This window comes from Mirounga angustirostris, unplaced genomic scaffold (assembly GCF_029215605.1).
Source record: "Mirounga angustirostris isolate CCGP_5_RB_7025 unplaced genomic scaffold, mMirAng1.0.hap1 SCAF_13, whole genome shotgun sequence".
Classification (NCBI taxonomy): domain Eukaryota; kingdom Metazoa; phylum Chordata; class Mammalia; order Carnivora; family Phocidae; genus Mirounga; species Mirounga angustirostris.
This window is the reverse complement of record NW_026991721.1, coordinates 89955453-89983331: the sequence shown is the minus strand read 5'-3', so window position 1 is coordinate 89983331 and position 27879 is coordinate 89955453. Positions and strand designations below refer to the sequence as shown.

Genomic DNA, 27879 nt, shown 5'->3' with positions numbered 1-27879 from the left:
ATTCACTAGTGTCGTCCCGGATCCTCGTAAAATCACGGCCTAATAGGCTCTCAAGAAACCTTTCTGCGAGCTGTATACAAGAAAGCCGCAGTCCCAGCACTTGGGTTCAAGTGCGTCCCACAATCCGGGAAGACCTGTGTTAAGAAGTGTGGGAAACTGGCGTTGAAACCCAGTGCGCTGGCGGGAGCAAGTGTGAGATTCGCGCCGGGAATACGGGGCGGGGTGGTTAGGCCTCAGCTCCACACACCCCAGCTAGGCACACAGCGCGGAGTCACAGAAAACCGTCTCCCGCCACCTTCACCCGGCCGCCTCCCCGCTCGGGCCCGCCGACCGGCACTGCCGCGAACACCGCAGGCTCACCGCCCCGGAAGTTACCCGCGGCCGGCGCCGTTACGTAACTTCCGGCCAGGACTTACTTCCGAGGCAGACGCGGAAGTGCGGGGAGGCCCGGGGCTGAGGTCGGTTGCCGGGCTTCTGGCCCGGCCGTCCGCCTTGGGAACGTTCTGGAAGGATAGAGTCCTAAGAGGCCGGGTCCCGGCAGCCCAGACGAGACGAAGCCGGCGCTCTTCGGCCTAGGAGCCGATGCCGGCCGCGCCCTGGAGGCCCCGTAGCGGGGCCGGACCATGAGCCTGCTGGGCGGCCCGGCCTCCTCGCCGCGGGCCCCGCTGCAGTCCGGCAAGGCCAGGATGAAAAAGCTCCCGAAGAAGAGCCAGAACGAGAAGTACCGGCTCAAGTACCTGCGGCTGCGCAAAGCGGCCAAAGCCACCGTGTTTGTGAGTCTGACCGTCGCTCGGCCTTTCGCCTCGACTCTCGTGATTCGCGACATCTTTCCCCACACCGTTCCCCTCCCAGAGTGGCAGGAACAGTAGTGTTAGCTTTTGCAGTACACGTTACTTCTCGCTAGCCTTGTGTCCTTGGACAAATTAGGTAGTTTCTGTACTCCTCTTTCCCGACCCGTGAGAGCCAACTACCTTTCGGCGTTGTGAAGATTAAGTGAGGGACGTGAAGTGCTTGGCACCTAGAAGAGGTGCCCGTAAGTTTCAGTCATTGTCGTTGGTACCGCAAAACTCTTGGAAAGGCGTTTGATTCTCAAGAGAACCCTAGAGTGAGGCATTGTTCTTAAAAAATGGGACACTGAAACCCAGAGACATGATGTGCTCAAGGGCACTGTGTCAGAGCCCTGATTCCAACTTAGTCACCCTGGTCCTAGTTTACTACTTCCGCTGCCCAGCCTATTCCCCAGCACCCCGAATACGCACAACTGACCTCTTCCCTCAACAGGCACGTGAAGCCTTCGGTAATTTACCCCCCTTCTAATCCCTTGAGTCTCTCAAGTGTTCCTGCTGTTCTTTCACTGTAGAGGCGCTGAGTTTATTAAGTGAACTGGCTTGCCGGACACTACTTGTGTGGCGGTATTCTGGCTTGCTCCAGCTTGCCTCAGTGCTGGGAAACAGGGAATGGGGTCCTCGAATGTGCTTCCATGGCTGACTCACCACCTTACCTCTTCTTTCTACCAAAAGCTTTGAACATCTCTCAGCATTTCTGGAAGGATAAGGGAAGGTTTGGAAATTAGAACGTTATTTTCAAAAGCATTTGTTTAGCACTTGTGTGCTCTGGAGACAAATGAAGAAAGTAGAATTAAGAGGACTTGATACTTCATTGGCCAGTCCCTTTCTTTTGTCCTCTACATGTCAGAGGTACGTAAAGTCTGAACATTAAGAGTTTGAGGTCCCACTTGTGGAACATCCAGATGAGAGCATTTCCTTTACAACTGATGCTTGGGAAACAGATGGAGTCAGAAAGATGATACTTGAGTACACATAAGTAGGTTATGAAGTTTAAGAATTTTGCATACTAGAGTTGATTTTATTCTGTCCAGTTTTTCTCTTTAAGGTTCATATTCCATGGGATGCTTTGGGTTAGGTTGGTTTTATGAGCTCCCCAAGAGTCAAGGCACTTAGGAATAGATATTTCTCCTATTTGTAAGGATTAAATTTAAGCATATATGGATTTAAGCGGTATGCCCTTTTCTCTGCCAATACCCTAATTAGGGCGATCATACATCTTGGTTTGCCTAGGAGACCCTTGTCTACCATACTGTACTGGCATAATAATTAATAGCACCCCCTTTTCACTCAAATATGCCCCAGTTTCAATAAGTTATGTAATTACCCTGCCCATAGTGGAACTTGACTCTGCCTTTACTGTAGGTTTTTTTAATAGTTTCTCTGCAAGGTAGAGTAGCTCATCCTTCTCACCCAGCAACACTTCTTTGGTTTGAAATATAGATCTTCTTGGAGTGCCTGGGTGGCTCAGTCTGTTAAGCACCTGACTCTTGATTGCAGCTCAAGTCATGATCTCAGGGTCATGAGATCGAGTCCTGTGTTGGGCTCCTCGCTGGGCATGGAGCCTGCTTCGGATTCTCTCTCTTTCCCACTCCCTCAGCCCTTTCCCCCCACCTTCCCCTCCATCTCGTTCCTGCGTGCGAGCTCTCTCTCAAAAAAAAGAAAAGAAAAGAGAAATACAGCTCCTCTTCCCAGAGTAATACTTTGATCTTTTACTCTTTTTATGTGATTATATCCAAAAATTTTTCTTAAAGGAAAATGCTGCTATTTGTGATGAAATTGCTCGTCTGGAGGAAAAATTTCTTAAAGCAAAAGAAGAAAGACGGTGAGCTGCCTTCATTTTGTGTTCAGAATCACATTCTCAGTGATTGATATGGTGTTACTGTTCTGGGATTTTTCTCCAGTGGAATTTTTGTGCATTACAACCCATTGGCTACTGATCAAGTACAGAGAAACTCACAACCTCTAGTACTGGTTCCCATTTACCCAAGTTGTGTTGGACCCTGGGGATGAGACAGCTCCTTTATTCATCTTTCTAACACAGCCCTCTTACCACATCTAATGAGCTATCTTCTTGTAACTCCCCAAGGGAGAGAAAGAGAAGGGATAAAAGAAACTGCCTCTCATTCCACAAATACTCAATATGTACTACTCTGTGCAAAGCACAGTGGGTATATATAAAATATATACATAAACAGGTCCTGGTATGTGCCCTCTGGAAGCGTAACACCTTTCATCATCAACATCTATAGATGCAAGAGAGATAAGTTACAGTCCTTATCTTTGGCTCCTTGACGTATTGTCCTCTGGAGCTTCATTATTCCCTGGGCCCAAGAACATTATTTTTATGAGTGTAATAATCTTAGTATATAGTTCTGGCTTCTCCAGTACTTGAATAAAATACCAAACTGAGATAAACCAGAAGTTCATACCTCTGTTCTCTTTCCTTCCCAACCTCAGGTATTTGCTAAAGAAGCTCCTCCAGCTTCAGGCCCTAACAGAAGGGGAGGTACAGACTGCAGCTCCTGCCCACAGCTCTAGTTTGCCCCTGACTTACGGTGTGGCCAGCTCTGTGGGAGCTATCCAGGGAGCTGGGTCCATTTCTGGGCCCAGCACTGGGGCTGAGGAACCATTTGGGAAGAAATCCAAGAAGGAGAAAAAAGAAAAAGGCAAAGAGAACAACAAACTGGAAGGTACCTTGGGGAGAAGATATCACTTGCCCCTGTGGCCCAATGACTAATGGCAAAGACCTGGAACTACTGATAGACACACACGACCACAGATGTCCTTAAACCCTCCTCTGATCCTTACATAGCCCTAATAGCCCTCGGGAAGCAGATGTATTAGAGCCATTTTGGGTGGAGGACTTCTAGACAGACCTGGTTAAATGTGAAGGGAGCAGGCTCAGGCCGCCCCCACACACACACCCCCAGTTCTCCAGGTTGCCTTCAGTTCAGTCTTTCCTAGAGGCAGGGAAATGGGCTAGGTGGCCTTTTGAGCACACAGATGGCTTGGGAAATTTCTGATCTGATAAATTAAGTAAGAGGCCTTAAAAAGTGGAAGCCTTTTAGGCACTAATATTAAAATTAGCCATTGCCAGGTGGGTGGGTTAGAAAGATACTCTGGGCTTTGGAGGAAAGTCCCATGTGCCCATTCAGTGAGTATATAGAAGCAGGATTGGCTTACTGCTCTTAGCACTCACGTGTAAATTTTTCCCTTCCCCTCAGCGTTGGGAGGGGCCTAAAGTGGGTGACCCCAGATTTGCGTTTCAGTTCTGAAGAAAACATCCAAGAAAAAGAAAATGGAGGGAGGTGTTCGCAAGCTGGTTCAGCCCATTGCCCTGGATCCCTCAGGACGGCCTGTGTTCCCCATCGGACTGGGGGGTCTAACAGTATATAGCCTGGGGGAGGTGAGTGAGACCAGCAATACATAGAGAGGAGACTCAGAAATACGGGAATGGGGTTGAGCCTTCCCTCCCTGTTCCCATTAGCCGCAGCCCCTTGCTGATCCAGACCAGCCCCAGAAAACCTCCAGTCCCTAGGAAGCCAGGTCAGTTTTGTCTGCTGCCCAGCCTACACACTTTCTCTCTGTGATTCGAGTCACTCTTTGCAGCCCCAAAGTGGTCTTAAAGGCTACCACAGTACACTGGACTCCTGAATTCTCCAGCGACCTCAGTCGCAGATTGGGGGAATCTTTCTTATAGATCATCACCGACCGACCTGGCTTCCATGATGAGCGCGCCATCTACCCCGTGGGCTACTGCAGTACTCGAATATATGCCAGTGTCAAGTGCCCAGACCGGAAGTGTCTGTATACCTGCCAGATCAAGGATGGTGGCATGCAGCCTCAGGTACCCACTCTACAAATAACCGCTCTTTTCCTTTTCTTTCTTTTTTTTTTTTTTTGAGAACCTTCTCTGTGACATCCACTGAATAGGTATTGCCTGTTTTGACCCTTAGAGTACATACTGTATAATAACCATTTGGGTAACTCCAAGATGCAGATAAGCGATTGGCCCTAAGTCAGACCTTTGTTATTAAGTGCTGGAGCTGGGATTTGAATCTGCCTGGCTGACTCTCATCCTGACGCCCTTTCCTTTGAATCCTGCTGCTTGTACTGTTGCTATGGTGACTGTGAGGCTGAGCAAGCCTCCTTATGTGTGACGTGCAGGCCTGTGTACCAGAGCGATGATTTTGATACTCTGCCATTTCAAGAAGGACCAAAATGGAGGAAGCAAAGAAACTACATATTGGTTTCTGATTGCACACACTCTGAAGGACCTGGGAGATGTGAACCTTAGTCTTAAGAAATACCTTTGTTCATCCTTCCCACTGCTGTGATTCAAGGCAGTTCATTTTCCCCAGCCATCACCTCTGATCATTGGGAAAAAATAGACCATTTTCAAAGTTCCAGGCTTCACTGTCTGGTGATGTTACAGATCACTAGAAAGTTGGGTGGAAGGAGGTAGAGGCAAGGAAAGGAACCTTTGAGCAGAAGCTGAGAGCCTGCCTGATGCATGTGGATAATACCACACCGCCCCAATCCTGGTTAGAGCACTGTTAGGTACATGTGAGTGTTCAGATGACCTGACCGTTGCAGGAGTTCTGTTTAGAAAGTACTCTAACAGAAAGACTTATTGTAGCAATATACCATATTTATAACAAATTATAAATTCAGTGCAAATGTAATCAAAATTTAATAGGATTGTAATGGATATCGACAAGCCGATTCCTAATTTCTTTAAAGACAAACTCCTGAAATATTTCTGAAAAGAAGAGTTTGTAGGGTTTTTAGTTTCCTTTTTTTTTTTTTTAAAGCTTGTTAACCCCTCTGGACATTATTTTCAGGTACATCGTGAGGTTTAATTCCTTTTTTTTCCAACTAACATGATGTGGTATCTCTAGTGTGCATATAATGCATATTACACTTGAGTATGCTTCCAGATGGTTCTTTTTCATCTCTTTTTTTATAAATGCTACTAGGACTTTTAATTACTTTAGCTTTATAGAATGTTTTATACTATATGTTAGCAGAAAATATAAAAGAATATTTTTATAATCTTTGAGGTGAAAGCTTTTCTTGAGCAAGGCATGAAATGTAGAAGCCATAAAGGAAAATAGTAACAGATTTGACCATTAAAAATTTAATAAATGACAAAAGACCCAGTAATCCAAGTTAAAACTCAAGCAAAAAACAGGAAGAAAATATATAACAGTGGATTAATATCCAGATAAAGTGCTCCTGTGGTCAAATATAAAAAGCAATCAGATACAACAGGTATTTCATAGAAACAGTGCAGATGGTTGGTAAGAACGGCCCTAATTAGCAATTACGGAAATGCAAATAAAAAGGTCTTACTTAGCTCATAGGCAAACAGCAGAGAGACTGATAATATTTAGTGTTGGCCAGGGTATAGGAAAACAAGTATGCATTAGTATGAGTGAAAATTTCCAGTCTTTTGGAAGGCAACTTAGCAATATCAACAAGTTTAATATGTGTGTCCTTTGACCCAGAATACTGCTAGGTATTCGAGTATTTCCTAGAAAAATGTGAATAAAAGAGTTACCTATAACAATATACATTATGGCATTGTATGCAAAGGCAAGAAATTAGAAATAGCTGAAATACGCATCAGTAGGAGAATGGTTAAAAATTAAGATTTATCCACCTTGTGTAATACTATGTAGCAGTTAAAAGAATGAAGTAGAGTTATACATACAAACAAGGAAAGCTCTCCAAGATCAAAATACGAGATTTTGGCCTTTTATTTGCTCTTTGTGCAAAACAGAATAGTGTGCATACAGTATAAAAGATTGGAATTGATGTGACCCAGTACCAAATAAGAGAGCCATCCTGGAATATTTGAAGATAATTACTTGCGTTTTTTTTTCATGCATGGCTAAGAAATAAATATAAACCATCAGTATCTTCAACTTGAAACATATGTCTTTGGTTGGTTGAAGTAACAAAACCACTGACTAAAACTCATTCATAATTATTGACAAAATTGAAAGAGCTCTAAAATTTGACACAGTATAATTGAAATAAAAACTGCAGAAAAAAAAAAAAAAGAAGAAGAAGGTAGCGGGAGGGGAAGAATGAAGCGGGGGAAATCGGAGGGGTAGACAAACCATGAGAGACGATGGACTCTGAAAAACAAACTGAGGGTTCTAGAGGGGAGGGGGGTGGGAGGATGGGTTAGCCTGGTGGTGGGTATTGAGGAGGGCACATTCTGCATGGAGCACTGGGTGTTGTGCACAAACAATGAATCATGGAACACTTCATCTAAAACTAATGATGTAATGTATGGGGATTAACATAAGAATAAAAAAGAAAAACTGCAGAAGAAAACTTAACAGCTGCAGAAACCATACTCAGTAAAGTAGATTTTGGATTCTAAAAAATGATCAATAATGCACATGATTGTTTGAAAATATACAGAAAATAAATTAATCCTGTTTGGAATAATCTGATTGAAGTAAACATTAAAAAGCTGAATACTGTTTTTTTTGTTTTGGTTTTTGTTAAGTTTTTATTTAAATTCCAGTGTTGGTTTTGTTAAGTTTTTATTTAAATTTTTATTTAAATTCCAGTGTAATATTAGCTTCAGGAGTAGAATTTAGTGATTCATCACTTACTACAGCACCCAGTGCTTATCACAAGTGCCCTCCTAATCCCCATCACCCATTAACAGCGCCCCCCCGCCTATGTTCCCCCTCCAGTAAACCTGTTTATTCTCTCTAGTTAAGAGTCTGTTTTATGGTTTGCCTCTCCCTTTTTTCCCCCTATGTTCATCTGTTTTGTTTCTTAAATTTCACATATGAGTGAAATCATAGGATACTGTCTTTTTCTGACTTACTTCACTTAGTATAATACATTCTAGCTCCATGTCATTGCAGGTGGCAAGATTTCATTCTTTTGATGGCTTAGTAACATTCTAGTGTGTGTGTGTGTGTGTGTCTGTATGTGTGTGTATATGCCACCTCTTCTTTATCCAGTCATCAGTCGATGGACATTTGGGCTCTTTGTATAATTTGGCTATCCATGTTGATAATGCTGCTGTCAGCATCAGGGTGCATGTTTCCCTTCAGATCACTATGTTTGTATCCTTTGGGTAAATACCCAGTAGTGCAATTGCTGGATCATAGGGTAGTCCTGTTTTTAACTTTCTGAGGAAACTCCGTACTGTTTTCCAGAGTGGCTACACCAATTTGCATTCCCATCAACAGTGCACGAGCGTTCCCCTTTCTCTACGTCCTCACCAACACTTATTTCCTGTGTTAATTTTAGCCATTGTGACCACTGTGAGGTGATACCTCATTGTAATTTTTATTTGTATCTCCCTGATGATGAGTGATGTTGAGCATCTTTTCATGTGTCTGTTAGCCATCTGTGTGGCTTCTTTGGAAAAATGGGTACTGTTTAACAGAACTTTATAGAACACTAGTCAAGGAATTTCACTGGCTAAATAGAACTTCTTACAGAAATATTTTCTTTGCAAAAATTCACTGAACTTACAGAAAACTGGTCAAGGAATTAAGTTGGCTAGATAGTATTTGTTACAAAAATACTTTCTTGGCAAAAATTCCTCAGTATAATTTTGATTTAAGGGGTTTTTTAATAGATATTTTGCTTCAATATTATGGATATTATAGACATAGACAGATATATAGGTATTACAGATACTTGCTTCAGGATATTTTGCAATTCAAAAAATAAACGAGGCTTGCGGTAAAAATGGCCTTCCTCCTAGATACTACAAAGTAAACGTAAGGTTACATGATCTTATTTGATCTCATGTATTTCTAAAATACCATTTGTGGGGTGCCAGGTGGCTCAGTTGGTTGAGCATCCAACTCTTGATTTTGGCTCAGGTCATGAGATCGAGCCCCAAGTCAGGCTCCCCCTCAGCAGGGAGTCTGCTTTTTCCCTCTCTCTCTTTCTCTCTGTCTCTCTGCCCCTCCTCCCACTGGTGCTGTTCTCTCTAAAATAAATAAATCAGTCTTTAAAAAATAAAAAAAAAATACCATTTGTATTTGTACTGAAAGATATAAGTAAGTAGATAGGAAAGGTATGTAGCAAATTAAGTGTTGGTCACTGGAGAGCCGTCAGGCAAGGTGTATAGAACTGAAACAGTCAGAGGACTTTGTGTTTTCTTGGACTCATTTGAATTTTTAACAGCACTCTAGGAAATTGTGCCCACCTTCTAGTATCATATACATCAGCTTCAAGATCTAGAGTGAAGAAGTAGTTATAGGAGTAGGATGACTTTCTACTACTTCCTCCTTCAAGGTTGATCTCATTGCCCTTTGATCTTTCTCAGTTTGAAATTGTTCCTGAAGATGACCCCCAGAACGCCATTGTCACCTCTTCTGCAGACGCCTGTCACGCAGAACTGCTCAAGACCATAAGTGCTGCTATGTAAGTTGAAGCTTGAAGACAGACAAGTCTAAAGAGATCACTTGTGGTACAGTGAGACTTTCCTTGTGTTTAATGTCTGAAGATCCCCTATCTATAGAAAGCTATCCTGCATCCTTTATATTTCTTACCAGAAATCCTTCGGATTTCTCCAGAGTATCCAAGTCAAGAAAGTGTGTTCTCTGCATTCATACCCACGGTCCATTCCTAAACCCATTCTCCTCTCCATCTCGATTTGTAAATTACAAATCCTTCCTCTCCTATTTAGGGGGAAACTAATGCCCAACCTGCTTCCATCTGGAGCTGACTTTTTTGGGTTTTCTCATCCAACTATTCACAACCTGATCCAGAGTTGTCCAGGAGCTCGAAAATGCGTCAAGTAAGTGTGATCAAATCCATTCCCTTGAGAGAAGCACTGTGACTGGCAGTTACTGCTTCGCTCATTCTTCCGCTTACTGAGCTGCTTCTGTGTGCAGAGTGTGCTTGCTCCGTGGCCAGTGTGCCTCAGTGTTAGTCCTCAGCCTCAAGTGAGCAGGAGCCAGCCCCTCACGGCACTAGAATTACCAGTGTCTGTGAGTACCATGACAGCAGAAGGGTTGCGAAGTCCTGCAGAGACCAATCTTCTCTTAGTTTGTTAATATGACTTTTAGATATATATGGGAGAGACTTAGAGGAGAAAATACCTGATCTCTCTGGAAGTCAGAATGGGTTATTACGGCTAACAGACACCCCTTACAATGATGTCCCTTGATCCTGCAGTTACCAGTGGGTGAAATTTGATGTATGGAAACCCGGAGACGGGCAGCCGCCCCAAGTACTGCCAGAGAATGATGCAACTGTAAGCTTCGAAGCCTTTCAGAGACAGGCCTTTGGTGAAGGTCATAGTGATCCCATTCTGCAAGGTATCTTAACTTTACCTTCTGGTTTGAAAATGGACTGTTTTTAGGCCGTCCTCTGCTCTTCATTCAGAGTTGACTACTGCAAATAGCTGGGCAGCAAGGGATAGAAACTGCACCGCGCCGACCACAGAGAGCCCCAGGCGCGAGGACGGGCTGGCTGGCCTGCCAAGCTCCCCAGCAGTGATAGGGGCAGTCACGGGGAGCGGCCGCCATCGGGGTGAGGCGGGGCCCACGGAGAAATTAGGCTTTCTCTTTTTCTAACCTAAGTAAGACCCAAGCGGGGCTCCAGGGGAGAGTCTACTATGCAGGACTAAAATTTCAAATGAAGCCAAGGGGACCAGGTCATGGCCTTGGTCCTGCCTGTGTTCAGTAGATTCCCTGCCACGAATGGGTGGAACGATCAGGGATCTGGCCTTGGGTGATACAGGGAGAATTCTGGACTGGAAATAACAGAATTAAAATTCTCACTCTCTCCCTCTCATATACTGTATAACCCTAGGCAAATCACGTAATCTGTCTTGGCCACGGTTTTCTTCGTTGGAAAAGTTAAGTTTCTGTCCTATCTTACCAAACAAGCGCAAGATTCGGCTGACAGACGTTAAGGGTGTTAGAAATTGAAAGGACATCCGTGTGTCTTGATTAGTCCCCTGAGATTCCCAGGCAGCAGTGGAACTGAAGGAATTTTCTTCTCCAGGATCCTTGGACCTTCCAGAGCTTCAGCCCACACCCTTCGTGTCTTCTTACGAACCCGTGTTCCATGAACCCCTGGTGGACACTCACCTGCAGCATCTGAAGTCTCTGTCACAGTGTAGCCCAACTCCATCTTCAGATTGAGCAGGAGGGGGTCGCATAGCATGTCATTTAACTTAAAGTAAAACTCCAGGTATGGAAGAAGACAGCACTTCAGGAGCGAAGGAGATACCAACACATTTTGTCACGGAGGCTCCTGTGGTGACACTGTTCCCTGGGAAAAACTTCAGCTGCTTTATTTTTAGCAATAAATTTCTCTTTACAAATCTGCTTATTTTCATCTTGTTGTAATCAGGATTTTTTTTTTCCTTTTTTTTTTTTTTTTTTTTTTTGCGTAGCCCTGCCTGAGGTAAACTTAAGTGTTCTGTAAGCCCGAGTGAGAGGAGGCTGCTGACTTGGGAGGGAGAGGTACGAATCTGAAAGCCTTGCCCCTGGATTCTGCTCCTAGCTCCAGGAATGAAGTCCTGGCCCCTGCTACCCAAGAAGCTGCTCTGTTTTCATGTCGCTAGGATCACAGCCCAGTGCTACTTGTCCCCAAGCTGGAGAGGCCAGGCTGAGGCACGCCGTTCATCTTCTCCTTCACACGTCACATCCTTCAAGGAAATCAAAAAGTCCTCTGTAATCCTGTCCGCCCCCTTTGCTGTTCCTTATCTGAGAATGTGCTTGTCGCTGAATAAACTGAGTGCACATGATAACAGAGATACAGCGTGTCGGGGGGCGGCCCCCATCCCGCGCGGCAGTCTCCCCCCGTCCCTTCACTAGCCGGCTAATAACATGACTGCATTCTATGCAACTGGATGTGTTGGCCCTGCCCATGACGCCGAGGGGGGGCTTTCCCGCCTCGCCTGATCCGGACCACAGCAGAGCCGTGTGGGCTGCCCTCGCTGGCCACCAGCCAGGTACCTGGGCCGGCCAGAAGGAAGCCACGGAAGGACCCCAGAAGGGGAAGACCGGGGAACGAGTGGTGACAGGTGTCGCTGTGCTGCAGTTCCTAGCTGCTGACTGGGGACAACAAGAAGGGGGATCTTGTGCCCCAGGAGTAGATGCGCCGGCGGAGGGAGGGGTCGGACAGCCACGCTAAGTGCACAGCGCACTGGCCATGGAAGTACCCGAAACTAAAGTAACCGCCGTTCACTTTATGACTCTTCACTGCAGTCTTTTATAAGTCTGTGTAGCTTTCACAGTACAAAAAAATAAAATCTGGATAACAGCAAGCCAGGGGCTCAAAGGGGATGACTCAGAGCTGTCCGTGCTCTCAGGCCTTCCTCTCCTCGCCGCCTAAGTTGGCTGGACGCGCGCCTGCGCAGACGGGACAGCTGCTTGAACACGGAGCGAGGGTCTTCCCCTTGTAGCGCAGTCGGAGTGAAACACGCCAAAACGAGCTCATTTTAAGGAAGACATTTTTTAAATAAGTTATCGTGCTGTTTGCTTTAATAAGAGTATTTACTTTGTAGCCTTCCTAGAGGAGTGGTTTTCAAACTACAGATCTCCACCCACTGCTTGTTCCTAAACCTAGGGAGTCAAGACCTCTGTTTTTTAAATTAAATAAAACAATTAGAACTTAGTAGAATGTGTCACATGTCCAAACGCTGAAATTTGGGTTTCAACTATAGTGTGTACATAATGTATTTATGTAAAAATCACATGCATACACATGAAAGGGGTACATGGAATAAATATAAAATGTTTTTACTGTGGATCATTTTTTAAAAACTTGAACCACCCCCCCACCCCCGTATACTTAAGACATCTTTTCATCTACTGGATTGTTAAAGATTTAAATTTGACAATATCCAGTGTCGCTGGGAGTGAGGCTAAACGCTATACCTTGGTGGGCACTTTACCTTGGTGGGACTGTAGACCGTTGGACCCTTCAGGAGAGTTAATCTGTAGGTATCAAAATTTTAAACATATTTTCCTTAAAACTGTTATTCCACATTAAGGATCCTAAGGAGGTAAGTGCGCTATGATGTCTGCATATAACATTCATCACAGTATTCGTTATAACGGAAAAATCGGAACAAACCTCTATGTCCACTAATGGAAAATTGGTTAAATAAAGTAGGGGGCTCCCACAAACTAAAACACTTAAGCTATATTCAATTTACATAGGAAGAGTATTTTACTAGAGTAAGTCAAAAACAGATTTAAAATAATATGACGTGTAGTGTGTAAAATATAGCCCAAGCAAATCAAGTGAATGTTTACCAAAATAGTAAATGTTTTTTGCCAAATGATGAATTTTGGGGTGACTTTTACTTGTTTATTCTTTTTGTTAGTGTCCAAATCTACAATAATTACAAATTTCATTTTTCAAATAGTAAAAAGTTATTTTCATTTGGAAAATAAACTGAATTCCTGCAGAATGTTTTAAATTATTCAGCCATTAAAAATGAAGTTCCACATGACTTCTCATTAATTTACTACCTGAAGCTAATTTTCCCCCTGTGCTTCACTCAGTTACTGGGGGAGGAAGGAGCCTGGGCATAGGGTTCCTGCCCACGTCGAGCCGCCTGCAAATTAGAACAGCCCCTGTGTGCATGTGTGTTGGCAGAGGGGAGGGTAGATTTACTTTTTCTCAGAAGTCTGTTCCTAGGTTCGTGGTTCCCCTTAGGTCAGATGCATATGAGGTCAAAGTATGGGTGTTGGGAGTTAATTCTACACTAGGAAGTCCTCAGAGGAGCCAAAGTTCCTTGTAGACTGCATAGTTGTGTTGGTTTTCTACGAAATAAATCCTGGCGCTGACTGTTCCGGATGCTCAGAGCTATACTGGGGCCCCTTGGGGTCAGGTGCTTCTTGTTTTAGTTCTTTTTCCCATTAAGGGAGTGGAAGCTACTCATGCTTCAAAGGACAATTTACAAACCTGTTCCTAACCCAGTTTTGATGGGCTATAAATGTATACGTGCCACTAAAGATTATACTTTTATTTCCAAATTTCCAATAGATGACACAATTATCAAGTGCTGTTAGCTGTTAGTCAACCAGTAAAAAGCATTATGATTCTTAACAGTCCACCCAGAGCACACTTTCACAATTGTCCCATCTGGATTATTTTCCTAAACACTTATCATGGAGCTTTATTTTCAGCCTCTTTTTTTCTTCCAGCTGGGTTATCCTTTTTATAGGTAAACCTCTTACCTTAAAAAGCCTGAGATTTATATTGAACCTGTTTGCTTCTCAGTGACCTCTGTTGCCATGTTGTCCGGAGCCTGACTCCCCCACCCGTCCCTGGCTGCCCGCACGCCTTCCTGGGCCGCTCCAGAACCCCCATCTCCTCCTCCCTCAGGCAGCCCCTTCGCACCTCCCCACAGGCCTGCACGCGGGGCTGGTTGGTTTCGAACACTCACATTATCATTATTTCGACCAAAGGGACAGAACTGTTTTTGGCTTACGAGAGAACACAAACAGGGCTAGAAAGAGTTCAGTTCCACATAAGGAAAACCTGCTGGGAAGTTCAGAAACTTTATGCAGAGATTCAGTAACCACCCGCCAGAGTCTGTAAAGAACACACAAATATGAGCCTTGAAATCTCTTCCAGACGTGAGGTGACAAAGTGTGACACTTCACACTCTCTACAAGCCTCTCCACTGAGGCTTCATTTGTCTGTAGTTGGGAATTAGTCCAGTAAGACACTAGGCTGATGAGGGGACTAAAGGCAAGCATCTCGTTTGCCTCTCGGCACTGGCTCATCTCCTGTTCAGAATCTAGAAACAGCCATGTGCTGGCTGGGAGCCGGCCGAGGCGGCTTTTCTACCAGCCGCCTTTAAAAGCAATAGTTGTCGTCATCACTTCAACACTGAAATGCCCAAATCTAAAGGACCCACACTGAAGCCCAGGAGAAGGACCGTAAGGCCGCTACGTCATTCGGCAAGCCTGCGGTGGCCCCCCGGCCTCAGGTCTGCCAGGAAAGCCACGAAGGGAGGAGCCGGGAGGGCGCTGCCGGGGTGGTACACGGGGCACCGCTTATATTCACAAGGCCACGTGGCCCAGGCGTAGCGCAGGGCGGCCGGGGTGCCACGGCAAGAACGGACATTCAGGGCCAGGCTCTGGGCCGAGACCGTGTCCAGGGGAGCTGGCAGCCACTTGCACTGATGGTCACTGCAACACGAGATCTAATAAGAGAATCGTAACATCAGGCCAGGCCAAGAGACTGGGAACTGCTCATCAGACAGACGAGGAGGGAGAGGAGGAGCCACGCTTAGCCCAGGACCCGCTGCCTATGATAACCAGAACAAACCTGAGTCCACGCTGGGTTTGGTCAACACAGCCAAAGTGTGACGAGAAATATACAGGTGATAAAATCAATCGGTAAACAAACGGCTCAATGACTGAGGGAGAAAGGGAGGCATGATCACACAGAGCCTCTAGAGAAGGCTCCCCTGGACGTGCTTGCTGTGATCCTTCCGACCAGATGGCAAAGCACGCAGGACCTGATTCAGTGGAGCGGTCCAGCTGCTGTGAGCACTCTGGCCTCCCCAAGGAGCCACGGGACGAGGAAGGGGCACAAAGGGACCTTGGATAATAAGCCTTTCTCCAACCAGAAAGCAATCCAAGGAAGGGGACATAAAGTATCCAGCACCCACAGGTGAAATTCTGTCCTGCTCCCAACTATGGTTCCGGGTCCAGATGACGGGCAGACTGCCAGCAACTGACTACAGGGGAGAACCGAACTCAGCATGGAGACTTCTGGGGAGCTAGAATTACCTCAGACCCAGTGTCCAAAGAAGCTCAGGGGCGTAAGTGCCGCCCAAGCCCCTGAGGCCAGTGGATGTGGTAGTTGGGGCTCCAGAGGAGGGGCAGCCCTAGATAAAAACTCAGGTGTAATTCAGGTGTGTCTTTCATGTTCTTTCATGCCCTCCAGTGCCCTCTTCTCATACCCCACCCGCCCCATCCAGCCTGGTGGCCTCGTGGTTCCCAGAGACGCTCATCGGCATGTTGCAAGAGGAATGCCTCCCCCCGCACCCCCAACTGTGGAAGACCCCTACATAAGCTCGTTCGTTCGTTGTTTGCCCTAGTTCCACAGTGGAATGATCCTCGCTAGGTACTAGAAGAAAGTAGTTTCATCACATTAATTCACACTGAGTTACAAATCCCCAAGCTAAGCCCCTCAAAGGAGACACTAAGCTCAAAAGAATATCAGAATGTGGGATAGTGTGACATAAAAAGACATCCAAGGATGAGGGAAATACTCGGGAGTAAGGAATCTTTCAATAGGGAACCTATACATTAAGCCACAGGCCCTCGCCACAGCAAAGATGGTTGCTCTGGGAGCGAAAATACAAAAGGAGTATTTTAATGTGAATTCCTTTTCCTTGATTGTCCTATCAAAATTGCCACTAAGTGGAAGAATTAATAGCTACTCAGCCACCCTTCTGAGATAAACTCCGCCCTACTAAAAACCAAGCCCTGGGGGCGCCTGGGTGGCTCAGTCGTTAAGCATTTGCCTTTAGCTCAGGTCATGATCCCAGGGTCCTGGGATTGAGCCCCGCATCAGGCTCCCTGCTCCGCGGGAAGCCTGCTTCTCCCTCTCCCACTCCCCCTGCTTGTGTTCCCTCTCTCGCTGTGTCTCTCTCTGTCAAATAAATAAAAATTTTTAAAAAATTAAAAAATTAAAAAAAATAAAAACCAAGTTCTGCCTCACAGAAATGTTATAGTTAAAGAGATGGGCCTCAGTGTGGAGAAAATCCTGACTCCCCACACAGGATGCACACCTACTGTTTCAACTATTCTTCTCACCTCAAATATATTGTGCTGCCTCTGCACCTGGATTTCCAGCGAATATGTGAGGTTGAGCAGCCCCTTGTCAGCCAAGAGTTCCATGTTCTCAGGCAGAGGTCCTTGAAAGATCAACTTCTCACCATAAGCCACAGCTCGGGCCCCCAAGTGCAGCCTGTAGGCCACCGTCTGTTTGTCTCGAGGGTGGATGCTATAGGACAAAGAACAAGTAGAGAACTTTGGGTTTGATTGAGCTCAACAGTAACCACACTAAAAAAGGGGGGGGAGGGGAATTAGGAAGATAAGAATAAAGTTGACTGAATCTAATAGCCAGTGATCAGTGGCTCGTCAATTTAGGAGACATGGTGAATGGTGACCATAAGTGGGGCTCTGGGCCTCCTATGCGTTAGAAACCTTGAAAACGCAGATGACTTCGAAGGTAGGAATAAAGGCCCCTGCGGGAGGGAGGAAAGGCACTGGAGCAGAGCTAAACTCAAAATTATTCGAGCCCCTGAAAGCGCTGTGTTTCATCTGAATCCATTGTTCATTACTGGGTCCCCTCCAGGTTTTATTCATTCAATCAATCAATCTCCATTTGTTCAAAAATAAGTATCTGTTCAAGTTCCTACTATAAATCAGACACTACGTGTTGGGCCCCATTTCATTGCCAATCCCCCTCGCATCCCACAGCTAGTGCGCGGTGGCCACCGGGGCCATTCAGAGAGCCCATTCCTCCCCCTGAGCTCAGGGAAGGGTCCCATTTCCTGCTGGCGCTGAAGCCCCGCAGAGCCCTATGACCTGTTGTGGCCAATGCGATGTGAGCAGAAGTTACTTCCATCACCAGGGGGAGACGTGAAGGTGAGGGAAGCACGGGGCAACTCGGAATCTCCGTCACTCCGGATCTGTGAATGACTCTAATGAGCAAAGCCTCTCTGATGACCTCCGTGGGCCTTCTTTGGACATGTGGGGTGAACAAGAAATAAAATGGTGCTGCATCAAGCATTGAGATGTTGAGGGTTTTAGTGACTGCAGCACGTGCCAGTGTGAATGACGGACAGACACTGCCCCGAGGGTCCAGTCCTTAGAGCACCCACTCTCTGCCCCTCACAAGTGAACGTCGGAGTGAAGGCTACGGACAAAGAACAGACAGTATTGCTCAAGCAAAGCCCAAGACGCACCCGTACCTGCCAAAAGGTGACTTCCTATCACAGAGATCCATTGCTACCGCCATGAAAGTGCTGGGCATCCTTGCATTGGGGACATAGCCGAAGTCTGCGGTTTGATGCCACCGGATCTGGGGAAATGTGTCATCTGAGGTTGCAGACAGATATGAAGACAACTGGAAAGTAGAGAATGTTGCATCAGAATCCTGTCCTAGAGTCTTCTTCATAAGCAGACTCTGCTTCTGCTTCTTTCATTCGTTCAAATGCTCATTCGACAAGTACTCGGTGAGCTTCTTCCTGTTGTGGCTGAACAGCCCTCCCCCCACACGCCAGTGTGTCTGTGACACCCCTCTCGTCAAGAGCTGGAGTCTATTTCTCCTCCCACTGAATCTGGGCTAAGCCTGCGATGTTCTCTGACCAGCTGAACGCAGTAGAAGTGATGCCATTGCTCCAAGTGGCCCTGCCTTCGGATTTCATTCTCTTGGAACCTGGAGATGGCCAGGTAAAAACAGTCCAGCTACCCTGCTGGAGAAATTACCTGGAGACGGGGGCCTTGGACATGCGAAGATCCTTAGGAGAGAGAGGGGCTAATGTCCCCATGGGCTCAGCCGAGGGGCCAGTCACATGAACGCTCGAGACTTCAATTCAAACTGCAGCCATGTGAGCAAGCAGGGCTGACATCACACGGAGCAGAGCTGAGCCGTCCCAGTTGAGCCCTGCCTGGCCGACCCATGGCATCATGAGCAAATACAATAGCTGACGTTTTAAAGCCACTAAGTTTTGGGGTTGTTTGTTACAAAGCAACAGGTAACTGATACATCTATCTATAACACGTTTAAGTGCTACAGGGAAGCTGAGAGCAATCTGCCCATAAGCATGTGGTAAATTGCATCAAAGACCCCAATTCTTCACCCCTTCCTACAACCACACTTTCCTGCCATCTGGCTTTGTGGTTTCTCCCAGGAAGAGAAAGAGTGTATTTCCCCACCACTTTCTAAGGTGGTTTGTTTTGGTCAACAGACTGAAACAGAAGTTACGGCACGTCAGTTCCTAGCCTCAGCCTCCAAAGACCTGTGTGGTTCCACTTGCTCTTTCACATTTCTGCTGTCAGGACAATGACATGCCTGGCCTAGCCCGCAGCTCTCTACAGAAGGATGAGCGCTGTGGGACGGAGCTTCCTCATCTAACCCACTCCAGCCAAGCCCAAGTGAGAGCCCCCACCTGCCTCTGACCCACAGAGATATGAAAGAGTTCAGTGGAGCTCAGCCAAGATCAACCCAGCCCCAGCTACCCACACATGGGAGCTATGATAAATGTTATGTTAAGCCACGAGGTTTTGAGGCGATTTATTACATAGCGACAGCTAACTGTACAAGTACTTCACAGCTTTGTTGAGGGGACAGACCTGTACATAAGAAATGTTAATAAACAGCTATATAAAACAGCGTGGATTAAGTGCTAACGTCAGAGGCACAGACAGCACGTACTCTGCACTAGGACAAAGTTTGTTATTATAAGACAACAGGGCCTCAGAATATGTTAAAAAAAAAGAGAGAGAGAGAGATGGGCCCAGAAAATATGAGCAGTCACTACCAACAGGATATGTCAGAATCTTGTAATATGCAAAGGTAAGAAAGAGAAAGGCAATTTTGAAGGCGAGAGAGAGAGTAGTCGAGCTGAACTGGAGGGTTTATGTAGGAAAGACAACATTGTTAAGACAGTGAGGCAAGTGTTCGGATAGAGTTCATACTTTACCCGCACACAACAGGGACTCACTAGAGGGGATGGCTGCAGAACACTGTGATCGTCCTAATGCCACCGAACTGAATGCTTTAAAATAGTTAATTTTATGTGAATTTAAGCTCAATTTAGAAATAAGAGAGCCACTGAAATTGACATGATAAAAGGACTATTTCAAAGGATTAATCTAGTGATCATGCAAATGATTCTGTGAAGAACCCGACAGCAGAAAGGCTGATTGGTTCAACAGCTACGAGAACATTCTAGACAAATAAGAGAAAAGCCTGACGTAGGAGAGCAGCAGGAATGGGATGGGCAGGAATAAGATAACCTAAAAGACAAAATGACAGAAGCAGGCAAGCACCTGGATAGGGGATGGGACTCAGAGAAAGGACAGTATCCATCACTCAAGAAGCTGTAACATCTGATTGTCTGCTTGGAATCCTGCAGATGTAGGTGAGGTCCTTTATCAGCTGACTTCAAGATAACCAAAGGAAGAGTAGGTGGAGAGCCCAACTCAGTCAAGGAAGCCTTTATAAGAGGGTAGAGAAGTCAGAGGCTCTCTCCTGCTGGCCTTCAAGAAGTCAGCTGCCCTGAGTTCTAGAGCTTCAAGGAAACGAATTCCACCCACAGCCACCTGAGCTTGGAAGATAACCCCAAGCCTCAGCTGAGACCCCAGCTCTGTCCAACACCTTCACTGCAGCCCCGAGTGGAAGACTCAGCTAAGCCAGGCATGCCAGGCTCGTCGCCCACACAAACCGTGAGATAAGAAATGTGTGTAGCATTGTTTTAAGCTGCTAAATATGCAGTAATTTTTTATGCAGCAACAGAAAACTAATATACCAGGGAAAGAACTTTCTAGGCAGAAGGAAAGGAAAATGGCTGGCCCTAGGGCAGAGTATGCCCAGTGTGTAAGTAAGACTGTAAGGCAGCCAGCGGAGCTGACGTGGAGCGAGCGAGGCAAAGAGAGTTAGGACAGGAGGTCAGATGGGCGCTGGCGGCAGGGGCAAACCACGTGTCACTCTGCTGACCTCGCTCATACAGAGGAACCACTGGAGCCTTCTGATGTGGCTTACACTTCAAAGGATCACTTTAACTGCAATGTTGAGACTACCCTAAAGGGGAGAAAAGGTAGAAGCAGGAAGACCAGTAAGGAGGCATCACTTCAAGGGAAAGAAGATGGCTCCTCAGAGTAGTGCAGGAGCGGTAAAGGTAGTAAGAGGCTGTCTGACTCTGCAACATCCTGAGTAAATACTTCCATCTAGACTTAAAATCGACAGACTCCTACTCCTGCAGAGGAGAGGCTCCCGGGAAAACTCTTTAATATTACTCTGACACATGTGGTCCCACTCTTCCTTCCTTACTTCTCTCGTATTTATATCACCCTGTTCTCTGATTTAGACTACACATCATTCTTAGCCCCAGTCCAGCCAATGAGAGGCATCAACCCATTATCTCTCTTTCACAACCATGATCTAACAGTAAGCCAGGCCACAAGCTGGGAAACAGTCTGGACGAGCAACCACACTGTCTTTGGACGCCATTTGAAAATTTCTGTCCCCATGAGAAGAGCTACATCGTGAAGAGGCTGTTCCCCCAAGCCTTCTCACCCCCAGAGCCAGCAAATACCTGGGGTCATCCCGACAAATGTGGCCAAATGAAGCTTTGAGCACAGGAAGTTTTCTGCTTCTTGAGCTGTTCCAGAAAGACTAGAAAATCCTCAGGAAAAACTGGAGAGGTTGCAGTGGTAGTAAAAAGGACGTGATCTGGAACTAAGGGGACATTTCCAGTTCTCTTATTAAAACCTCTTAGGCAAATCTGCTGGAATATATGAAATGATAAAAGGTGCTGAAGCTTCACAAAGGAACTTCGTGAAAAGACCCACTGAGTGACCCTACTTATTCCCACACAACACCCGGAAGACTGAGAGCGGAACACTGGTCACCAGCCAGTGTCATGATGAAGTTCACAGCAACGAAGCTACCAGACAGAGTCTAGGATAAGTACTAGCCTGAAGCACAAGTGGGAGAAATGCTGAATACGGTCACTCCTGCCAAGGAAGCTGTTTCAAAATGGCAGAGTGGGGAGAAGTCCTGCAGCAATTGGCCGTTTCATTGCTTGCACTACTCCAGAGCGGCCACACGGAGGCGCCGGCATACCCCATGATCTCAGATCTACTAGGGTGCTGTTCAGCCTCCCACAGTGATTAGTAGAAATACTGCTCTTAAAGAAGGCATATGATTGCCACAGAATATAAAAGTGGCCACACTCAGAGGACTTTACAACAGCATACTGCACTTCGCAGTCCGCTCCACCGTTCCTCCAGACCCTTTGTACAAAACGCATACTCCTAGGGACTCCCTAGCCTCTTGCTCTTCCTTCCCTCCCACACTCCAGGTCACCTCCCTACGAATAACCCCTGGATACATGTGTCTAACTCCGCTGGGCTCCTGTCCTACATCTCTAGCTGTGCTCTAGCTATTGCAACCATCATTTCAAACTCAACACCTCTATAAATTCATCTTTCCTTGCAGACCAACTGTCCCTCCAGATTTTCTTGACTTCTCACATTGATAATAATTAATACTAACATTACCTGGCATGTGCCAGGCTCTATATGGATCAACTCACGTAATACTTAAAATAATAAAGATAATAATAAAAATACTACTTCAAATAATAATGCCCTATTCAATATCTGGTTCAAAATCACATAGCTAGGGGCGCCTGAGTGGCTCAGTCAGTTAAGCATCTGCCTTCGGCTCAGGTCATGATCCCGGGGTCCTGGGATAGAGTCCCACATCAGGCTACTTGCTCAGCGGGGAGCCTGCTTCTCCCTTACCCACTCCCCCTGCTTCTGCTCTGTCTCTCTCTGTCAAATAAATAAATAAAATATTTTTTTAAAAATCACATAGCTAGAGAAGAGTCAGAGCTAGATTTGAATCCAGGCAGACTAGCTCCAGATCCGTGTGCTGAACCATTATTTTGTCATATTTGATATTTCCCTTTGAAGGTATATGTTTGCATTCCCAATTTTCCACAAGCAACCAACAGATTTTTGTCGATGATGACCAGCTAAAGCCATGAGACTAAGGGACTTAGTCTCACTAAACGGAAAGGCATAAGTGCAAGGACCAGGTCTCTCTGATTCACGCTCTATTTATAGCACCTCACACAATTCATGGCATATAATAAGCATACAACACATGGTTGGAATTGGCTGAAGTCACAATCAAATCACCATCTACACAGCAAAGACAAAAAAAGAACCTCAAAAGTCCAAATGGGGTTTCCACCAACAGAAACACAGAACTGATGACAGGGCTTGCTATTTTGATAATAATGAGTAGAATCATCTTGTTTCCAAGTCAAAACAAATGTGAGAAAGGAGAAAGAACATGGTTGTAAAGTAATTATAAGTGGAAAAAAGGTCTATAAAAATCTTTATCCAAAAAAAGGTATGGTGAACTAGGACAGGGTGGGGGAGATGTGAGGACGGTGAGCGGGAGGTATCTGTGGACCCTGCGGAGCCAGACGGCTGGACGCATGTGTGTCCAATTCAAGTATTAAAGCCGATTCCATTATTATGCTGGGAGTCGGGCCCTGGTTTTCTAACACCTTACTTGTTTTATTTCCTATATTCCAGGCAAGTCAGAACGACCATCCTGCTAAGACATCTAGGTCTTGGGAGGGGCCATAGGAACAGGTAAGGCAACACCATTATGAACTTGGTTAAATGCATTTATTCCTTTTCAGCAAGGAGAGCAGAATCTTCCTGACTAGTTGCCGCTAATTAAAAGTATGATTTCTCTTGATATTTTTTTTCATTCATGTGTTAGGCCATATTTAACGACTGCTGAGCAGTTAGGTACTGGGATGTAAATGTGATCCAGAAAAACGTGGTCATGTGCGCAACCGACACGCAAGTAACATGGGGAAGGAGAGGGTGCTAAGTAATCATCTGTTTGGGGAAAGGAGGTACCTACCCCAGATGTTGAATACTCACAGAAGGCTTCCTAACCTGATACCCAGGCTGAGGTCTAAAGGATGAAGTTGGCTAGGGAAGTGTGGGAGAGTAAGGTTGCTCCAGGCAAAGAACGCATGCAGTGGGCAGGCAGTGAAAGAGCAAAGCTTCGCTGTAGAGGGGCAGAAGGGGCAGCACCGAGTTAGGGAGGGTGTGGAGAAGTGGACATTCTCACACATAGCTGCTGAGTATACAATTAATCCAAATTAATACATTTCTACAGAGAAACTTGAGGACATGTTCAACGCCTTAAAAAGCGTTCCATTTGACCTAGCAATTTCATTTCTGGGAATTTATCTTACAGAAAGAATTAAGCACATATGCAATGACTTAGCCACAAGGAAAATAAACGCTGCTGCTTATAAAAGCAAGATGTTTAAAGCAACCTAAGGGCCCATTTACTGAGAACTAGTTAAATAAATTAGAATACAACCGGATTTCAAAGTGCCCTGCAATCATTATGAGTTGTGCTCAAGATTAATATTTATTGGCATGAAAAACTGTTCACAATATGACATTAAGAGCAGAAGCAAGCTATGGTACAGTATTATGGTATGGATCTCATTGCAGAAACACATAAGCAGAAGAGGTCGGCTTATGTCAGGATTGGGGAATTAGAAATGTTTCAGTTTCTTTTGCTTATCTTTTAAATATCTTTAATGAACATGTATTCTTTTTTTAATAAGAAGTATTTGTCACTTATTAACCTTTTTTTGCAGATGTACTTGTCCCATCAGTGAACTGAGATGAATTAAGTCTGACACTCAGTTCTTGACCAGCAGACTATGAGGGCACAAAAAGGAATATGGATTCCAGGAAAGAGACCTCCACAGCACACCCCCACACCCATGCCCCAAACCTTCTTCCTCCCAACACATACCTGGACAAATCCAAACGGGAAGAAACGCTCTGTCTGCCCCTGGGAGCCACGGTGGAAGGTCTGGCGCCAGTCTTCAATGAGCGCAGGGAACGTGCAATTATACAGGTCCCTGTTAAAATTCACGTTGGACTCCCCTAAAAATAGTCCAGATTGTGAGAGGGCCTTGGGGTGGATGCAAACACGGCCGCACGTTTCTCCCCAACCGCCATCCATGCCCTTAGGGAGTGGGCCTTCCTGCAGTCTCTCTGGACTGGCCTTGAGACTTGCTCTGGCCAAAGGGGCCTCAGCAAATGGGATGCAAGCAGAGGCTTAAAAAGTGCTTCAGCTTTGGGCTTCACTCAGACACTGCTGAGTGAATGCTATGAGACTGAGACTGAGACTGCTATGTCAATGATAAAGAAGTCTGAACTAATTTGCTCAAGGCTGAGAGACCACTTGAGACCATGGTGCCCCAGCAGTCAACAAACAGGAGGAAGAGGCCATCCTAGGTCATCCAGCCACCAGACACCTGCCAAGTGGCCAAAGACACATCAGCGATCCCAAGAGAAATTAACCAAAGCAGTCTATACAGGAAAACTACCCTAATAACCCACTGAATGGTGAGCCAAATAAAATTATTATTGTTTTAAGTCACTCGGTTATGGGGTAGTTTGTTATGCAGCAAAAGCTAACTGATACAATGGAGAAATAGCAAAATGAGCACTCACCCTGGTACCAGATCACCCCTTTCAGAGTCATGTTATGCAGTGGATGGATCATGGCATTCCAGAGAACAGAGTACTTACTGGGACCAGTCACAGAATCAGACGGAATCAACCTGCAATTGATAAGATTCACAAGTGTCACGAGAGAGCTGGTGACCAATCACAGGATGATCCCGAAACTGGGTGTCTATCCAGCTTTCACTTGGGGTAAACTTCTGATGAAAGCAACACAGAATCAGACTGAACCACTCTGTTTCACATGAAAACATGTGAACAGCCTCCAACTTTCATATCTGTCCAGGTTCTTCCTGGGATAAGGGTATCGGTCAGCTTTCTGAGTCCAGAGAGGGCCATCCCAGTTTCCAGATAAGGTCACTAAAACCAGAGGGGAGGAGTGCTTTATTATGAGTATCTCATGCAGACAATTTATTTAACTAGTGCTCAGTGGATGGACACTTGGATTTTTTTTAAGCTTTCTGCTCATCTTCCTTATAGCTAAAATCACTGCATATATGCTTAATTATGTCCTTAAGATAAATTCCCAGAAATGAAACTGCTGGGTCAAAGGGCATATTTTTTCAAGGCTTTGGACACATTCCTAAAGTTCTCTGTAAAATGCATATATGAGTTTATACTCATGACCGCTATATATGAGAATGCCCACTTCCCCACACATTCGGTGGCGTCCCTTCCTGTCCCCAGAGATCTGGGAAGCCTGACTTTACATCCCTCCCACTCTACCTAGGCCATTCTCTTAGTTCCAAAGTTGAACATCTCCCCTTCCCTACAGGCATGTCTTTACCTGAGCTATACCAAGAGCTCAAGTCCATCCTCTCCCCAGGGGCCTTCCCAGATTGAATGAAACAACGTCTGTGAAAGCAGTTCACATACTGTTAATCTCTGTGTTAATATTAGTGTCAGGATTTTATTAACTACTCCTTTCTCCCCCACTCCACATATTCTTCCAGATCCAGCTTTTCCTGATTGTGCTTTCATAACCAGAATTTCGTAATCAAATAAATTTCTTTGATTACATGTATATTTGTTCTTCCTGTTAGACTGTTTATTCTTTTTTTTTTTAATTTAATTTATTTATTTATTTGAGAGAGAGAGAGAGAGAGCGCAAGAGGGGGTAGGGTTAGAGGGAGAAGCAGACTCCCCGCCGAGCAGGGAGCCCGACGTGGGACTCGATCCTGGGATTCCGGGATCATGACCTGAGCCGAAGGCAGTCGCTCAACCAACTGAGCCACCCAGGCGCCCTAGACTGTTTATTCTTATGGGCAATACAGCACAGTGTCTGAGAGCACAGACATTGAAGCCAGACTTTGCCCCTTACCAGTTGTACCCATGAGTGAGTTACTAAACCACTCTGAGACGTAGCAGCTTTATCCACATATTATTTGTGTTCATAGTATCTACACTTCTAGAGGTTATTGCGAGTACTAAGTGAATTAATACATACAAAGTGATTACAACAGTATCCAACATAGAGAAAGCTTTCAGTAAGTATTAGCTATTACTAAGGAAAAGGATCATAATTTCTTCTTGACATATTCTCAGATGAGCATGGTGCTGACGACAGTGAAAATAACACGTTCCATGTTCGTGCAATAAGTTACATATATTCAATACCTATTTGGACATTCAACAAGTATTTGGCTCCCCAGAGAAAACCATGATCCTTCTCTCTTACAAAATTTCCTGGATCCTTCTCCCAGACTTCAGGATACTGTCTCACCCTCGCGTCAGAACACCACAGGCTCTCAGCGACCTTCCAGATGACCAGGCTTCAATGGGTGTCCCAGCCCACGAGGAGGAGACCAGCCCGATGGGGTACCGCAGAGTGTCATACAGGGAACGTCCAAAGAGCCAGCACACTGCTGACATGTACTTGAAAATCCCGTGGCCTAAGTTCTCTGTTGAGGAAAAGTTAAACAGAAGAAGTCAGGAATGCGGTAGATCTCCTACTGCATGTAAGTCACTGGCTCGGCGCTACAGAAGACCCAAACCCAGTACAGCTCTGGCCCTCAGAAAGTTGACAGTGTAATACTGGGAATTCCAATCAGTTTCGAATGAGATAAAACCGACTAGCACCTTCTAGGTGCCAGGCCCTTCTAGATGGTTGGGATACAGTGAACAAAGACATATGGAGAGACACGGAGGCTCTCCTCATAGCTCTTATATTCTACAGAATAAGCCAAACATTCAGCTGAATAAAATATACAGCAAAATATGGCTAAGTGCCTGAAGAGGTACAAACAAGTGGTAAGGGGTTTCAACAGCAAGAGAAAGAAGAGCAAATGAAAGGCACATCACAAAAAGCCTAATAAGACCTACCCCTCTCCCCTGTGCTTCTATAATACTCTGCATAGTGTTTCCCTTACCCTTGGAGTATTAGCTACTCCAAGGCAGGAACCTTATCTTCTTCCCTTCTGGATCCCCAATGTCTAGTACCTAACACAGAGTCAGTAAAGGTTCGTTGGCTGGTGTCTGGTGGCTGTGGGTAGCTGGTATAAAGGCAGATCCACTGATGGGCAGGGAGAAGGAAAAGGTAAATAAGGGGGACGGGGAGAGAGTTGGGGGATGCAGAGCTGGTATTCTGGGCAGAAGAAACAATATGTAAAAAGGCACACAGAGTAGGAAAACTGTTGAAAGGATTTGATTAGAGCCTAGACCATAATAGGAGAACAGTGGAAGATAAGACAGGAGGGGAATCACATCTTGGAGGAAAGAAAGCAGAA

General features: G+C 45.5%; 2 protein-coding genes and 1 pseudogene across 6 annotated transcripts in view; 1 reads left to right on the top strand and 2 right to left on the bottom strand.

The window, feature by feature from the left end:
- LOC135362416 (olfactory receptor 8B8-like) overlaps nucleotides 1-16704 on the bottom strand; it is a 111218-nt pseudogene extending 94514 nt beyond the window's left edge.
- On the top strand, nucleotides 400-12600 carry TBRG1 (transforming growth factor beta regulator 1). 5 transcript variants are annotated; one of them, XM_064577301.1, is made up of 10 exons: nucleotides 401-773; nucleotides 2600-2670; nucleotides 3306-3538; nucleotides 4118-4254; nucleotides 4549-4695; nucleotides 9169-9266; nucleotides 9532-9642; nucleotides 10023-10165; nucleotides 10857-11045; nucleotides 11251-12600. In XM_064577301.1, exons 1-9 carry the CDS (start codon nucleotides 624-626, stop codon nucleotides 10994-10996), a joined length of 1230 nt encoding a protein of 409 aa, XP_064433371.1. In that variant the 5' UTR covers nucleotides 401-623; the 3' UTR covers nucleotides 10997-11045; nucleotides 11251-12600. The 5 variants fall into 5 exon arrangements, with proteins under 5 accessions (XP_045750756.1, XP_064433371.1, XP_045750755.1 ...); XM_045894801.2 differs by adding an exon at nucleotides 1521-1697 and having other exon boundaries at nucleotides 641-773; nucleotides 10857-12600; XM_064577302.1 differs by lacking the exon at nucleotides 401-773 and adding exons at nucleotides 785-1033; nucleotides 1521-1697 and having other exon boundaries at nucleotides 10857-12600.
- Nucleotides 14362-27879, bottom strand: part of SIAE (sialic acid acetylesterase) — a 38211-nt gene continuing 24693 nt past the window's right edge. The window contains exons 5-10 of the mRNA XM_045894792.3: nucleotides 26877-27054; nucleotides 25142-25251; nucleotides 24435-24568; nucleotides 17812-17966; nucleotides 16649-16838; nucleotides 14362-15024 (exon numbers count right to left, since the gene is read on the bottom strand). Coding sequence (XP_045750748.1) covers nucleotides 14773-15024; nucleotides 16649-16838; nucleotides 17812-17966; nucleotides 24435-24568; nucleotides 25142-25251; nucleotides 26877-27054 — 1019 coding nt within the window. The 3' untranslated portion in view covers nucleotides 14362-14772. The remainder of the gene's footprint in view (nucleotides 15025-16648; nucleotides 16839-17811; nucleotides 17967-24434; nucleotides 24569-25141; nucleotides 25252-26876; nucleotides 27055-27879) is intronic.

What these genes read in the sequence shown, in the direction of transcription:
- TBRG1 (XM_064577301.1), top strand. Translation starts at nt 624, where the DNA reads ATGAGCCTGCTGGGCGGCCCGGCCTCCTCGCCGCGGGCCCCGCTGCAG. An exon ending in ATGGTGGCATGCAGCCTCAG is followed by an intron (nt 4,696 to 9,168) that starts GTACCCACTCTA and finishes GATCTTTCTCAG; the next exon opens with TTTGAAATTGTTCCTGAAGA. An exon ending in TAGTGATCCCATTCTGCAAG is followed by an intron (nt 10,166 to 10,856) that starts GTATCTTAACTT and finishes TTTCTTCTCCAG; the next exon opens with GATCCTTGGACCTTCCAGAG.